The following is a 16,001-nucleotide window of genomic DNA, read 5'->3' as shown; positions in this document are numbered from 1 at the left end:
CAATTCAATTCAATTTTATTTATAGTATCAATTTCATAACAAGAGTTATCTCAAGACACTTTACAGATAGAGTATGTCTAGACCACACTCCAAAATTTACAAGGACAGTTCTAGTAGTTTCCTATATTATTATGAATATTAATGCATAAGTGAGTACTTTAACTTTGCAGCTGGTAAAGGTGAGGAAAATTTGGATTATATCTCATGAGCCTACTGTTTATTACCTGCTGAACATAGTTAGCATTGTCGTTGTCAGAGATGGGAAGTTACGAAGTAGGCCTAACCTACAAATACTTCGTTACTGTAATTAAGTAGATTTTTCGGATATTTTTATTTTACTTTACCATTTTTTGTGGCGACTTTTTAATTTGACTCCTTACGCTTTAACACGATTATCGGTACTTTCTACTCCTTACATTTAAAAAGGTTACTTTAGTTTTGTCCATGTCGGAGCGCCACACGGAGAAGAAAGTGAGAAAGAGAAAAAGAGACAAGCTATCCGGAGGATAATCAGTTGAGATTGTGTGTGCATCTTTGAGAACTGTAAATTGCAGAATTTATATTGTCAGTTAATTTAAGCCTGTTGTATTGGTCTATAGTTCTGGCACATTTAAAGGAAGTTAGCTAGCGATTTAGATGTTTGTGTTCTTCACCTGTTAGCCAGGTTGCACGTTGCATCAAAAGAGAATTCGTTGTCTCCGTCCGTGTGTTAACAGACACACCTGGGGCAAAGTTGGAAACCAGAAGCAGCTTTAAATTCAGTCCAGTTTCTAATAATTTAACAGGAGTTACCGTTATTATTGTTCGTGTCGTCAATACCATATTTAATCTAATTGGATGGGATGATAGGCCTACTGTACATTGCACTTGACGTACCACTAAGACGACTCGACAGATTCGGCATTTTGCATTCATTCGCGGCTTGATGGTGCTAACGTTAGCACATAGTCTACTATGCACATGTGTAGTGATATTAACATTGCGAGATAGGGAATTTGTGCGGCATTCATGTGGTGTCAGAATAACTTGAAAAAGGAGGTCTCGACTGGGAAAATTCCCTTCATTAACATTGTCAGATAGGGCATGTCTTGGCGGTCCGAGTGCCCTTTTGCTACATTACAGTGTGTTATAAGCAATATATTAAATGATTATATTCTGCTTGAAAATGGTTAATAAGGGGACTCTCAGTAAAGTATCACCCCCCTGAATATCAGTGTTTGCAATGGTAATGTAGTTCGTTATTTTGTCAACTATCCTTGCACAGTGCCTCACCTCAATAAGAAATGAAGAATACAATAAGAGCAGCTTTTTACTGTTTTTATTGTTGCTGGAGGCTCTAATACAATATGAATCATAAGCTTTACAAAATAAAACAAAAATACAACCAAAAGATTCCCCTCCAAAATGGAAACAGTCAAAGGTTCCCACTGAGACACAAAGACAAACTGTGACCCCCAACAAAGACATAGTAGGTGAGGAGAGAGACAAGTTTAATAAGCTGAACAGAGGGGAGGCAAACTGTCATGTTATACAGTGTGTGTCTGTGTGTATGTGTGTATGTGTGTGCGTGGGGGATGGGTGGGTGGGGTTTGACTACATGGGTGTAATCACCCGGTGATTATTATAACAGTCCATCCCCATGTGTTTGATAAGTCTACATTCCACTCAGCCCCACACAGGCTTACATGCATGAGGACAGAGTGGAATAAAGTGTAAAACCTAACACAAACCGAAGGCCACCCTGCTGTTCACACCATTTACCCAGAAGAATGACAGTTATATACCAACAGTAATAATTTTATACAAATATATCGGGGGTGGGGGAGTGGTGTCATAGACAAAAGTAGGTGATTGAAATAAATTTGATGAACACAATAATGACAGCCCCATCAAGCCTACATCACCTAGAGCACAGTCTGTGCCCGTTTCCTCCACACCGAGCAATAACGCTGGGCCAAAATCGCTTGTTTTCAACTGTCCGAAGACACATCAGCTGTGAGAACATCAGGGATTATTACTACGATGACCCACACACTGTAAGATTATCATTAACCGTGGTAATACTATCATTATATTAATTACATTGGAGAGAAGATAGGGGAGAAGTGAGACATAGGGGGCGTGAGTGAATGGCTTCATGGCAAATGAGGTGCATGAAAAAAGATAGACAGAAAAAGAAAAAAAAATTAAAAGCTAAGCATTTTCTCCTTTTTTGTTATTCCACAAATAAACAAGAGTGCAGCACTGAAACGGGTGTAGAGGGAGAAACATAAAGAAACAGAGAAAAGATGGAGGAGATGAGGCGGAAAGAGTGAGAGACAGAAAAGAAAAAAACAGTAACAACTCTAGCTGTTTTGTTTGCGTTTGAGTGCCTCCATCAGGTCGACCTTCAGAGCCTCCTGCTTTGACTTGTCAGCCAGAGTCTGAACACTCCTGTGTTGGTGGGGGGACACAAAAAAAATGAGACAATTAGTGTGAGCAAACCGTGAAAGAGAGACTGGAAAAGTTTCTCAAACATGCCAGAAACGGTATAAGTTCAAGAGAAAAGCTGAGGAAATGAATCTATTTGTTAGACAGACATCACATTCCAACTCCTTCTCTGATTAAAGAAGATGGTCAAAACTATGTATTATCACACACTATACATATATACACACACTGCACCCATTAATTTCAGGCAAATAAAAACCAACAGTTAGTTTTTTGTTGCCATGCTGATAAATTATTCACTTTACCTGCCTGCAGTGTATTGTAGCAGGATTCACCGTCCTTTACATTTTGCACTTTATTGAAGTATGACGTTTTTTAGGATGCATAATTATGTGAAATGAAATTCGTCACTACTTGTTTTAATATATTTGAGTTACTGAATATATTACAGTTAAACCGAGAGGGATGAATACATAATCAGATTTTTTATAACTTAAATAAATACTTGCTTAAGTTTGAAGATTGGCCATTTCTTAACTATATAAACATCATCCGATGGAGATAGCTGGTGTGACATTAATTTCCTGAATCTTAATATTAGTGAGACCAAGGAGCTAGTTATTGATTTCCGAAAAAGAAAGGGGAAATTACAAATTCTCACCACAAATCCGCAGGTTAAAATGGTTTCCTCTTACAATATCAAATATATGTCTGGAGTAATTTCTTATTTGAACCTTGCTAACTTCCTTCCTTTAAAGTACCATGAGACATCTGAGAGGGAGCTCCAGAAAGGAGCACCCTGGACAGAGCAGGGAGCAATATTTACCTTTACATTTTTCTACTCACCAATATGCACTAATATACACACACGCAAACACAAATGCACTTCTTCATGCCAGGTTGTACCTCTGACCCTAGTCAATGAAGATCTGACGCTGGGTGAGAACCTGCGACAGCTCCTTTTGGAGCTGTCGGTATTTTTGGTTATCAGGCAAAGACTCAATAGATCTGGAGCACAGAGGAGAGGTGACAGAATAAAGAAAGAGTGAAAAGAATGGCAGCAGAAATGTAGGACGAAAGGCAATAAACAAAAAATATCATATGAGAGGGATAGGAAAAGCAGGGGGTGATAAGAATACACAAATGATGTCAGCAAAGGTAGCTTTTAATACAGTTTTGGATAGGAAATGACGGAAATTGTCAAAAGATTTAATTGTCTTGAAAATATCTATCAAACAGTTCAACACAGAAATAAACCAACTCGGCTCTCCGTAAGACTGGTATACTTGAAAACAGACCCTGCTGACTGGAAGTGCTGTAAAGTAGAGAGGGTGATTCAAGTCATCCAAACAACTCAGGTAGCATTACCTTAGGCCGTTGACGATGTCCTTGGTCTTCCCAAAGTAGATTTCATTCAGCGTGGAGCGAATCTTGTTCTCCATATCCTGGAACAAAATCAAGACATTCTTAACTTTTAGTCAGCCCCTTTTTTCCGGTTATCAACAACACCATTTTTAGACAATAACTCTATTGACTAGATGTGTAGGGGCTAAGTGTGCTGAACATAATGCTCCGTAACACTGGCTAGGCTATGTGACTGAAGCAAATGAATTTTAGGTAGGCAATGAAAAGAGTTAAACAAGCAGGATATGAGCCGTAAAACTGACTTCGACAAGGCGGCCGATGTTGGCGATGTGGGGTGAGGACTCTCCAACTGTCTCATCTTTTTCCATCTATGAAAAGAGAAAACAATTCAAGTTCATGAATGACTAGAGAAAAGCTGGATGTGTCAGCAGTTTTTTTCCATTTAGCTCAATACCATACCTGTCTTGTAAGGCTGCCGCCCAGGTTCATGGTGCCGGAGCCGGTCTTGGTTGTCTGGAGCCACAGCATGACGGTGGAGGTGAGTTTGTAGTGAGCAGTACGACCGCTGGACTTCTCCTGCTCGCACAACAGACGCAACAAGCAATGACAATACTGCAGACTAAACTTGGGAAGATTTACACTGCATCTCTGTCTAAAGTGTTATGATGGTGCCTCTCCTGCATGTCACTGATGTTAACAAACCACCTGCAGACTTCATGCACAGGTTTTTGTCTTTACCTGTCCTGACTTACTCTAAGAAAACAACGGACTGGGCAGAAGCAAATGTCAACCTATTTCATATGAGCTGATTCTCACCTGCACCTCCACCACATGGATGGAGTCCCAGCACCCTTTGATTTTCTTGGACCCATCCCCGGCCTTCTTGATGAGAATAACTCCAGCGAAGCCATGATCCAAGTCCCAGAGGTACACAGAGGACACGCCACCCTCAAAGTACCTGAAAAACACAGATATGAGAGGTCACAAGAGGGCAACGCTGACCGTTTTATTAAAAACCCCTTGAGATTACTTCACTGGTACTCACAGGTCTCTGTACTGGTCAAAGGCGTTATTGGCTTCAACCTCAAGTTTCCTCAGGCGAGCTGAAGGCATTGCACCATCTTCAATGGGAGGTTCATACTTATTACTCCACGGGGATCTGATGTATTAAAAAGGACATTAAAAAAACATAAAAAGCCAGTTACAACATTAGTTTCAGCCACTGTCTTTGGTCTCGTTTTCAATGACAGAAAACTAATCATAATTGTAATTGTCCATGACTGAAGTGCAGTTTTAAACTCAACCTGTAGGAGTCGCCGTCTCGGTTGTAATCACAGAGCAGATAGTCTTTCCCCACCACCTTGTCCCGGGCAATCTTCAGGGGTTGGTCCACAGAGGAGAGGAGGTCCTCACACAGACTAGGCACCTGAATGCAAACACAGAGCTCAAAACATTAACACAATGTTTTCTTCAGCACAGATACTCGATGTGCTCAGCTGGGGAAAGTTGTGCAAAATTTAGTAAAAAATCTCAACCCCTCATCTTATTAAAAGTGTTCTGTTTGTCTGTGTAAGCAGGAGATTTAAAAACAAGCTATTGTTGTCTATTCACACTTCCTGTAAGAGATGCCAACTTATAAAAAGACTGGCGAAACAGACTAGACAGCAAAAACCGGAGTAGCCTTGTAGTTGACTCTCATTTTGGTCAAAAATGAACTGAATGTTCTTGTCACATTCCAGCTTCACTTCAGAGGTTACTGATCGGAACTGTAATAAAATATCAATGGGAAACATAATATCTAGAGGATAAGGTTGTACAAATTACTTCTCACAGACTGACATGGTCTTCCCTCTTTATGTCCTCCTACATCATAGTAAAGACACAAAGGAGGCCCTGTTTCCCTAAACCCCCCCCCCCCAGTGGGAAGAGTGTGGTAGAGTAGAAAATGGAGAACATAGAGACAAAAGAAATGTTGGAAACAGGAAAGAAAGAGGAGATTGCAGGTGATTCCGAGTCACCAGGAAGAGTTTGAGCAGAGATGGTGAAGCCAAAAGGTGCCTGGCAGTGAAGGTGATTGACAGCTGCAATAATAATCGCTAACAACCGGACACAGTGAAATGGGTGAGGAGTGTCGATGCCCAGAGGGAGGGAGGTTAAAGGTGAGGCAAGAGGAAGGTGAGCAGGTGGGGGTCTGGGTGGAAAGGAATGCAAATGCCCACAAAACAAGGTGCCATGCAAACACTGGTAAAAGTGTGATTTGATTTGTGTCCAATTTAGCTTAGTTTGTTGGAATCAGCTGGCACTGCTATGTTACGATCCACAGTACAGGTCAAAATAAGACGGCTCCTTTTTAAACAGAAAACTGTAGGAAGGAAACAAATTAATAATTTACAGGCAGAAAGGTAAAGTTATCCAAATGTTGCCCAGTTATCCAGATGACACATCGTCAACTGCTGCAACTGTCGTAATTGCGTGGCATGAAACAACCCTCTGAGTTGTCTCTCAAATGATTGTTTCTAGACTGCTGAGTTATCTATAAGACTGTATGACAAAGAGACTGAAAATCAATTTTGGAATAAACTAAACAGAATTATATTCAAATTGCGTATAAAGTCCTCCTCCATTCAAAATTGTGTTACTGATTCCATAGGTGCTATCCGTTTTAAACAGTGTATCACACTTTAGTTTGCTTACACTGCATGAAAATCGGGATTTCCCTGAGCTCAGTATAACAGACTTTGGGAGAAAAAACTGAATACTTTGTTTAAGACCGAGCTGTAAAATAACCTATAATCTTGAAATGAAGTGACTGTAATGAACACTGCAAAAGAAATTTTCCTGTCTTGTAAACCAATGAGCACTTTGTATGACAAAATAAATCGTATGTACGAGCAAGATTTTGTGATATCACAAATACCTTGGAATCCAGTTGTGGTCCAATATCCAACCTACACAAGTAGGATGTGGAAACCTAAAACCTCCAGTGCACAGTGGTTGAACTTTTCAGTAAAGAAGGAGACATCTTGCCCCTTATCCGACCTGGTTTTTAATCGGATCTGAGGGATCGGATCCCAAGTGGACAGCTATAGGTACGTGTATTCCCCCCGGCGGTAGAATGTGTCTCAAATGCGTCTCCAAATGCGTCCTGATAAACACTAAACTAAAAAAACTAAACACTACATAATTTACATTTGCATACAGGCTGGTTGTGTGTGACTGTGTGTGTTTATAAATGTCAGTTGTTACTTTCACATAAATCATACATTAGGAACATGTGATTACTTGTAAAAACGCTGCCTACAGCCTGTCTGTGTGCCGATATAAGGATAACGGGTGGCAGGGCCTGTGCAGGAGAGAAAGATGTTTTTAAAAGTCTGTGTTCAGCTCTTAGCATGTTTGTAGCTTCTAACTGAATCTCTGTGGTTTCCAAATTTAGTTTCTATATTATATCTGCTTTATTTTACTTTTATGTTCGCTTATAGTCGTGTTACTGCTGATAAAGCCCCAACATTTCCTGATTTTTCCGCTTCCTAATAAAAGCATTTAAACAACAAAATAACGGGACTTTTATTGTGAAGAATTTATAGAAAATGAAACATTTCATAGTTGCTGCTTTTGCTTAGCTCAGACTTTCTCCGGAGCGAATACAGCGCTATAGATGGTCTGGCAATGCAAGACTTATAAATAACAAATGGAGAAGACTTTAGAGAAGGAATGTCTGTAGTAATCCTACATATTGGTGGATTCAGGGATGTTTTATGAACCTAAAATAACGTAATTGTTAATTTGTTAATTTCCAATCAACAGCGCAGCAGAGAGCCCCTAACAGCCAGAGATATAAGAGCAGGCAGCACACAAACAAAAACAGCGACACATCACCAACACTAATAATAATAATCACATCAAAAACACAATTCACTCCCAGTGGTTTCTGTGACATGAAAGATACTTTGACCAAGTATGTAGTTCAGCTCATAAATGAGTAGGTGGTCCTAAATGTGGCCCAGGACACATTCCCGTTCTCACTGCTGTGGCCTAGACCACCTCTGAATTGTGTTTCAGTGATGAGATCTCAATGCGTCCTGAAGGCTTTAGAGCTGTCCAAATTTACTACCACAAGGAAAAAGGAGTACTTGTCTCCACCAGTTAATCCTTTGATTTGAACATTGCATATTCATTCTGGATTTTTCAAAAACGCTTTTTTTACGTTATTAAGGTAACTGAAGATTTTTGTGGAAAAACCATGTCAGACACCAACTATTATTCAAAACAGAATCTTTTTAAATTTCTCAAAGCATGTCTGGAGGGGACACAGCCTACACCCTGTGTTATGTTTTTACCTGTAAAGAAATCTGACAGGATAAAGCAAAGACAGTAACTCACCAGGTCAATGAGGTCACTGAGGTTCTTCTCGATCTGCTGAGGAGGCAGACGCCTCATCAGGTCCAGGGCACAGTCCAGCTGCTGGTCATTCTGAAAACAAAAGAGAAACTGGTTATCTCTAAATGCAGATGTGTACAGGGGATGTTATTTTTTTAAATTGAATTTAACTTTTTTAAAGATTATTTTTTGGGCATTTTTGGCAGGACAAATTAAGACATGAAAAGGGTGCGAGAGGGGGAATTAAATGCAGCGAAGGGCTGCAAGTCGGAGTCGAACACGGCCCGTTGCGTTGGAGTAAACCTCTATATATGGACGCCTGCTCTGCCAACTGAGCTATCTGGGCGCCCAGGGAGTTCTAATAATCCGATTTTGACTGAAGTATACAGAGTCAGACTCATAAAACTTTCTGTAGTGTAAAAACGTGCATGTCATACCAGCTGAGGTATATTTGATAATACTTTATGTACTGGCCCAAAAATACCCTAACTGAAAGCAAAGTTATAGTAACACTTAATTTGTGATGTTTCTCACTACAGCTGAAGTAGAACGCCAACAGCTGTAATTAAGTAAGACAACAATAATAACCTTTTCATCCTAATTACAAATTGGATTAATACTGAAGTGGAATCTAATAGCCTGAAAACATCTGTAAACGGGTGTTTACATTCTGAAGCACCTAGTCTTGTTCAGTACCAAAACTACTTAAACAGTGCGCTGTCAAAAATGTCTATGGACTCCATTGAACACTGGTGCTTGATACTGTGTTGCAAGCATTGAAATGCAGTGGCACTAGCATTTTAGCGCAACAAGTATCGACACAGTCTAGGAAAACAAACTTTTGTATTCAACATAGTAAAACTTTGACTAACTCAGACTGTTGAAACTTCACAATATCTTTGCATAAAAACTTTGAAATATATTTTTACCCAGAATGAGGACTGTGGATTTTGCATCCCATCACTTACTTTGAAAGCGCATCAAGATGGGATCTCTTAATGGCCAGTATAAACAGGAGGAATGATTATAGAAAGAAAAAGCTGCTTCAATGTTTATATGGGTGCCTGATCATTATCTTGAAAATTTGTGAACCTATCTTTAAAGAAAAGCCCTGCTATGCTAATAAAGTGGTTATGTAAAAAACATAACTTTCAAAACTCACTGGATTTAAAGCAGGCTCTTTTAGTGCACACTTTGCGGTTAATTTATGTAGGTAAATATACGCAAGTATTGGATTAGTACTCATTATTGATATGTTCTCTATATAAAAAATGACTTCTCAAAGCTCCTTCACACTGATAAAGGCCTGCTACATTCTGTGTGAGGCTATAAAAAGGAGTTGCTGTGCAGAAAATATTCTCACCTCCAAAAGCAAACTCTGCTTGCACTGTGAGACTACGGACAGCACTCATAATTTGTCATGTGAGAATTTGCAGAGCAAAACATTAATTCATAATTGCCATTGTCCATCAGCTGTCAAAGGATGTGCTTCATTTGGCTGTGAGACTTGTGTCATGGGGCACATTAGGCAGCAAATATGACGTGGAATTGCTATTAGCTTATCGTCAAACAGCAGCAGGTCGTGTGGCAGAGAAGCATTTTCACTGAGGTGAACTACAAACAGGTAAATGTCAGTTGCAACACAACTATCAACTACTGTGTTGGCAGTACAGACAGTGAAGTAACTTTTTCATTTGGAATCAGCAATTACAAGGTGATAAGGAAAATATGTTTACAAGACACTTGATCATGCTCTTGGAACAAGTGGCGTTTTTTTTTTTAACCAGAAGGTGTCAGTATCAGAAATGGGAATAAATAATGGTGTTATAAATAACAGCGTTACCGCCAAAAAATGGGGCGTGTTACTATCTATATACTATAAGCTGTTTTTTTCATCAGACCAACTAGATCTCTGAGCCGAGAGGCAAAGCCTGTTTTACTGTTTTTCCTTGGTTAGTGGGCCGTGCACGAGACCAGCACATAAATGCTGACGATTGGTTGAATAAAATTTCATGGTAAGTCAATCAATCAGAGACAGAGTTGGGCGGGTGTTCGAAAGCATGCAGTCGAACACAAAACACAAGTGAAGTCAGTCAGTCAACGAGAGACAGGTATGGCGAGCCCAAATGAGGGACAATAAATATCAAAAGTTCCAAACATCTTTGTGTTATTTGTATCGATCCATTATATAAACATAATGTATAAATAACCCAGTATATGCTTAGCTCTACAGAAAAAATAGCCTGGTTGTAAGTATCTTACTTCCTGTTCTTAATGGAGGGGCTTTTATTTTGAAAGTCACCCGCTGGCCCCTTAACTAGTTTTTCTGTTGCATGTGACGGGAAAAAGAGAAACAGTAACTTGCACACAGTGAAAAATATAACGTTTTAGCACCCCTTTGAAGAGGCACAAGGTTAGTATTTATCATGATAGTTTGGTTTTGGGATTTCCAGTAAATCTAAAATCATCAGTTCAAGTGTCAGACCATCTTTCGGAGGGTATGCTACACATAATATCTACATGCCACTTGATTGGAGGCTAGTCTCACTTTGTCCCACAGCAGCATTAAAACAGTTTAGATTGGTGTACATTGTTTCTGTTAATAATGTATTCTATTAAGTTCCCATTTCATTTGACTATTCAGATTTATCATTAATAATTGAACATGCACATGTATTTTAAGTTCCATTAAAGAGGGGTGGAGGTGGGGTCACATTTGAGCATATACAACGCAATAGTTACTTTCTGAAGTAAAAAAGTTACTTTTATAATTTGTAACTGAGTTACTTTTTGGAAGAAGTAACTAGTAACTAACTAGAGCTGGGCAATGTTCAAAATCTTTCAATCCAGTGCCAATTTCGATACCTCAGTTTCGATGCCGGTTCCTTAACGATATTTTTTTTGGTATCATATGTTTTAAAAAAAACATTTCAACATCAACACAACTAAAATGCAAAGAAATGTAAACAACAAAGACATTTTTAGTGCAAACTGCATAATGACACAAACCTTTAACAATAAACTTGGTGACTGCCCTGTTTTCAACATTTAACTACCGTAATGGAGAACTAACTTAAGTGCAAATGAATGTAATTTAATTTCCTTGTTGCAGAAAGGTGCTGTGGAAATGACCTTGCCTTGCAAGTTGCCTTGCCTAACAACCTCAGCCTGTCAGTCAATCATCAGGGCATAGAAACCACTGTGGCCTGCTTGTCTCAAAGGAAGTGTAACATCAACAGCGTCGTGATCGCTTTCGCCTCACTATTTATATCATATCACGGTCTGCGTGAAGTTTTGAATATCCCTAGCGCATTGCCGTGACTTCAACAAAACTGCAGAGCCGGCATACTTTGTTCAAGTTTACTACTTCCGCACCACCGCGTGTGTGCGTGGGTCGGAGCTCTGTTCTTTATTAATATGCAGAGAGAGGGCAGAGAGGACAGATAAGCTAGCAATTACGCGCTCTGAGGTACCAACAATTTTTTTCAATACTCATATGATCGGAGTATTTTGTTCGGTGCCATAAAAGTATTGACATTTGGTGCCCAGCCCTAACTGTAACTAATTACTTTTTAAAAGTAACTTGCCCAACACTGGTCAGTATCGCACTGACAAGATCCCTCACCGACTTCCCACCCAGTGGTCACTTGTGTTTGAATTGCAAAAAACAAAAAAAGATTTAAAAAAAATATGATTCATAGCACATGTTCATAGAACTAAAGTTAGGTTTTGTAGAACAGTCGGAAATACTGTAAAGTGTGTCTTTAGTGTAACTAACAAACAAACAAACATTTAAAAGCGCACTATCATCCCAGACTACAAAACCAATGACCCCCACATAAATTTGAGTCTTCAATACAGCCGGAGACTGTCTGTAACCGATTTAATTTTTGGTTAGATGTTTGAGTTGTTTACAGAGGCTTGTCTGGTTATGCACTAAGAACCCTCTGTCTATCATGCCACCATTGTTGTTTTGAACAAAGAGTTGTGCTTGTCACACATATCTTAATCTGGCTCAAAGGATGTACATTGCTGGGAAAGCCTGACATCCGGCACCTAATATCTCTCCTTTTCCACTATCTACGCCATCTATTTTGCGAGGGCACCTTTGCTGCATCCGGGGCTTAGCACCACCCAGGGAAGTTGTGATTGGTTTAAAGCAAAGCAAACAAGCCAGAGCATTTTTCCACTGTACTGTAGAATTAGGTCTCACACACACCTAAACCATGCCCGTATATGCCAACAGTTCCTAACTGCACGTTGATCGGTCTGAGCCTCAGACACAAATCCTAAATGTGCCAATGCATTACTTGAAGCTTGACAAGATGAATTTCCGCGTAATCCTTTGAGAATCCAGCTGTCGTGAAGGGTACGCTGGTAACTGGCTATGCCACAAGGGTAAGCAGGCAACTGGCTATACCACAATCCTTTTCATATGAGCAAATAATGCCATTAAAGTCACTTATATGGTACCTGAATTTAAGTTAATATCAGTGTTGTAAAACTGATTTTACCAACCTAGACAAACAAAATTCTGAGTGATACTTTCAACATATTATGTTACTATTAGTATAAAAGCCCAGAGATAAATCATAACATGATAAGTGCACTAATGTCCATAACAAACAACAAAAATGCGCTATGAAGAATCAAGAAATAGGACAAACAATGTGCCAATTAAAATCCCAAACAGCACAATGGCAAATGGTTTTTCATGTGTTTGTAATATCTATTTCATTCACTTCCCTTGTAGATGTCAACAAAACCCTTCGCATTAGCTTAAATATGAAGGTACTCTTCTTAAGTGCATAAACCTAAAAGGCTATACTCATACAGTTGCTAGCTGGTCAAAGGACAATGACATGTTATAAAGTAGAGAACCCTCTTTCTATAAACATTTTTTCATTAAGGGTGACCTTGAACATAACAGAAGTTTCTAGGCAGTGTCTCCCGTGCCTTTTCCTCTCAGAGTTGCTTCTTATAATCTTTCTCAGCTGATGAATCAGTGTGCACCATCAGACACCTGTACTCCTTGACACTATGTTTACCAGTGCTCCTATCTCCATGTAAACACTAGCTCAGACCAACAACCCCCGGGGTTAGGGGAGAGTGTTGAGGCTCAGCCAGCAGGATGGATGAGGTGAAGCTGAGGAGAGTGGGCGACTACGGAGAAACACCAGCTGCTCTTCCCAACTCAGGCATAAGACGAGTTTGGTCATGTGGAATTAATACAACAACAGTATGGAAGCACAAAATGGTGCTCTATTATGCTACAATAGTTTAAAGTGGACATATTGTGCTTTTCCGTATTTTCTGTCTTATTTACAATGTTAGGTCGGATTTTCATGGTAAATGTGGCCAACATAATGAGGTAAACATATTTTAGAGAAATACCTTTGAGCGAAAACGCTACGCAACTCTACGCCAACCTTCTATGATTGGTCAGCTGCTCCAGGTAGGTAGCTACATGCTAACAGTAGTACAATATGTAATCTTGGCTGCCACAGTCTCCCCAATTCCGGGTCACATTACCGGTTATGTAGTATTTAATTTAAAAGCCTTTATCTGTGTAGAAAGTGCTGCTTTATACTATGTTGCAGTAGCTCCATAGTTAACTAGTGAAACAACAGAGGAGGCTGCAGCGGAGCGAAGATTGCAGGAAACACGCTGGCCAATCAAAGAAGACTGGGCTTTTTCAGTAGGGGGCATTAAGACAGGCGCTCCTACAGAGCATCTCCTACAGAGGGTGAATACAGCTGCAGCAGCCCTGGGCAGTATAAGAAAACTTTACTTAAAAGTATGTAAACATGTTCTAGTACAAACACAAAATACAAGTATGCTGAAAATGCTATACAATAGTTGTCCTTTAAATATATTAGTTTTGGACAAGTATCATTACATGACAGTGGTGTTACTGCGATATAAGTTAAAGAGATGAATTTTTTTTTTTCAAAAATAACCAATAAAGGAACAATAACTGCATGTATGATTCGTAGGGGTTGTCAGGCATTAAAAGTTCCCAGATTAAATATTGGCAAAATCAAGACTTGCAAGGCAGGGAAAACTTAACAGAGGTGGTGGACAGCTTGTCATGGTTAGGAATAGGAGGAGCAAGCAGTCTTATTTTAGCTACAGGCAACCCGGCGCTTGACTATATTAGCCTGTGTGTGCGTGTGTGCGTGCGTGTGTACGTTATATTAGGACTCCTCACTCATACTATTTACGAACTTCTGTCAAACCCAAAACATCCTGTACTAACTTTATGCATTCCGACATCTAGGTTGGCTAGCAGCTAGCTACTAGCTAGCTAGCTAACAAGCTGGAAGAAACAGATGCAAGTCATTTTTTCGTATCCGGTAGGCATACGTTTTCCAAACAGTGCAAGTTAGATATGCATCGGTGATTTATAAACTAGAATCCCCTCCTCCTCTTACTGCTGCTGACGCTCTCAGGTTACCACCCTGCACATACAGCCAGCTTTAGCCTAGCTTAGCCCCCCTAGCCGTTAGCGCTTGCTTAGCAGTAGCCAGCTGCCCCACCAAAACCCTCTCACCCCGTCCCTATCTCTCCAAGCACTACCGCGGCCCTTACCATGTCTGCGGCGGCCTCAGCGGGGCAGGGGAGCACGATTTCACCAGCACAACTTAGCTTTACTATGGTTTAACAAATCGCTCCGCTCGTCTCTTGTTATTTTGTTGTTTTTTAGTCCCCCGCGGAAGATGTTTTGTTCGCCTCTCCCTCACTGAACCCAGCCCTGTCAGCGATATTCACTTCCTCAACCGGGCTACAGGAAAGAGGCTGCTGCAGTCAGAAAACAGTCCCCGGTTGCATGTCCGGGTCACACGGGGCTTTTCTCTGCAGCAGCCAATAGCGAAGGAGCAAGAAAGGCATTGCCAAGTATGGAAAGAGAGGAGTGGTGCAGACGCAGTAAATATGCACCCAGAGAGGCCGGTAGATAGACAAATACACAGTTTAAATAAAAAAAATAAAAAATACTTCCTTTGAAAATGGTGACTGCAACTGCTATAAATGTAATGTGTACAGAGTCTCTTCTGTTCTCTTCATTAAAAAAATGTTCAAATGCCTGAAATTATGCAAATCAAATCAAAATAATGTTTTTATATTAAATGATATCTTATGTTTCTCCAGTTGAATTGATTCCAATGTTTCCTTATTTACAATGTGCATGAATGATGCAAGTGTACAAGCAGGTATAATGATTGTATATACAATACATAATGTGTTGTTGATCATTTATCGATTTATGGAGGATTTGGTGACACCTGTGGTGGCTGGTGGTTCGTTAATGCTAATTTTGATATTAAAACTGACTTTGGATGTTAAAATACACGACTTTTATGATTTCTCAGTTAACAAAATGACTACCAGAAGTAAGATTTTTAATGTCCAACAGTTGTAGTTATACATCACACATGAGTGAAAAAAACTACACTTGATCATAAAGGTAAGGTAATTTCTCCACACTTCCAGTTTTCTGGATTTGTGTTTTTACTGTGACTCTAGCTACCATTTCTCATTAGTTAACTATTGTGAGGTGTCATAAAAAACATGACCAAGTGACCCATGCAAGTGTACTCTCTGTTATACATAGCCTATTTCTTGTTTATTTCTGAAAATATCCATTTCAAAGCTATCATGACATTGTAAAAATATGCTTAATTAATTCATGCTAATGCTAATGTGCATCCCTAATTGTTTGTGAATAGGAAACCTGCCTGTAAACCCCTCCAACATCTGTAGGATTAGTGACTCAGTGAAAAACCGCACTTTGACTTCTACCATTGAGTCTGCTGGAATTTCATAAG

At 39.7% G+C, this 16,001-nt stretch overlaps 1 protein-coding gene across 2 annotated transcripts; it reads right to left on the bottom strand.

The window, feature by feature from the left end:
- Nucleotides 1–1,302: 1,302 nt before the first annotated feature.
- Nucleotides 1,303–15,036, bottom strand: capzb (capping actin protein of muscle Z-line subunit beta). 2 transcript variants are annotated; one of them, XM_032513262.1, is made up of 10 exons: nucleotides 14,767–15,036; nucleotides 8,179–8,268; nucleotides 5,100–5,221; nucleotides 4,841–4,954; nucleotides 4,612–4,753; nucleotides 4,255–4,371; nucleotides 4,098–4,163; nucleotides 3,799–3,875; nucleotides 3,337–3,438; nucleotides 1,303–2,433 (listed from the first exon to the last, which is right to left on the bottom strand). In XM_032513262.1, exons 1-9 carry the CDS (start codon nucleotides 14,767–14,769, stop codon nucleotides 3,345–3,347), a joined length of 825 nt encoding a protein of 274 aa, XP_032369153.1. In that variant the 5' UTR covers nucleotides 14,770–15,036; the 3' UTR covers nucleotides 1,303–2,433; nucleotides 3,337–3,344. The 2 variants fall into 2 exon arrangements, with proteins under 2 accessions (XP_032369153.1, XP_032369154.1); XM_032513263.1 differs by lacking the exon at nucleotides 3,337–3,438.
- Between the last annotated feature and the right edge of the window lie 965 nt (nucleotides 15,037–16,001).

Source organism: Etheostoma spectabile, chromosome 4 (assembly GCF_008692095.1).
Source record: "Etheostoma spectabile isolate EspeVRDwgs_2016 chromosome 4, UIUC_Espe_1.0, whole genome shotgun sequence".
NCBI lineage: Eukaryota > Metazoa > Chordata > Actinopteri > Perciformes > Percidae > Etheostoma > Etheostoma spectabile.
Note: the sequence above shows the minus strand (reverse complement) of the source record. Positions and strands in the feature narration are given on the sequence as shown.

Coding starts and splice junctions, on each gene's coding strand:
- capzb (XM_032513262.1), bottom strand. Junction 4,754..4,840: donor TTTGACCAGTACAGAGACCT/GTGAGTACCAGT, acceptor TGTGTTTTTCAG/GTACTTTGAGGGTGGCGTGT. Junction 4,372..4,611: donor TCCATGTGGTGGAGGTGCAG/GTGAGAATCAGC, acceptor TTGTGCGAGCAG/GAGAAGTCCAGCGGTCGTAC.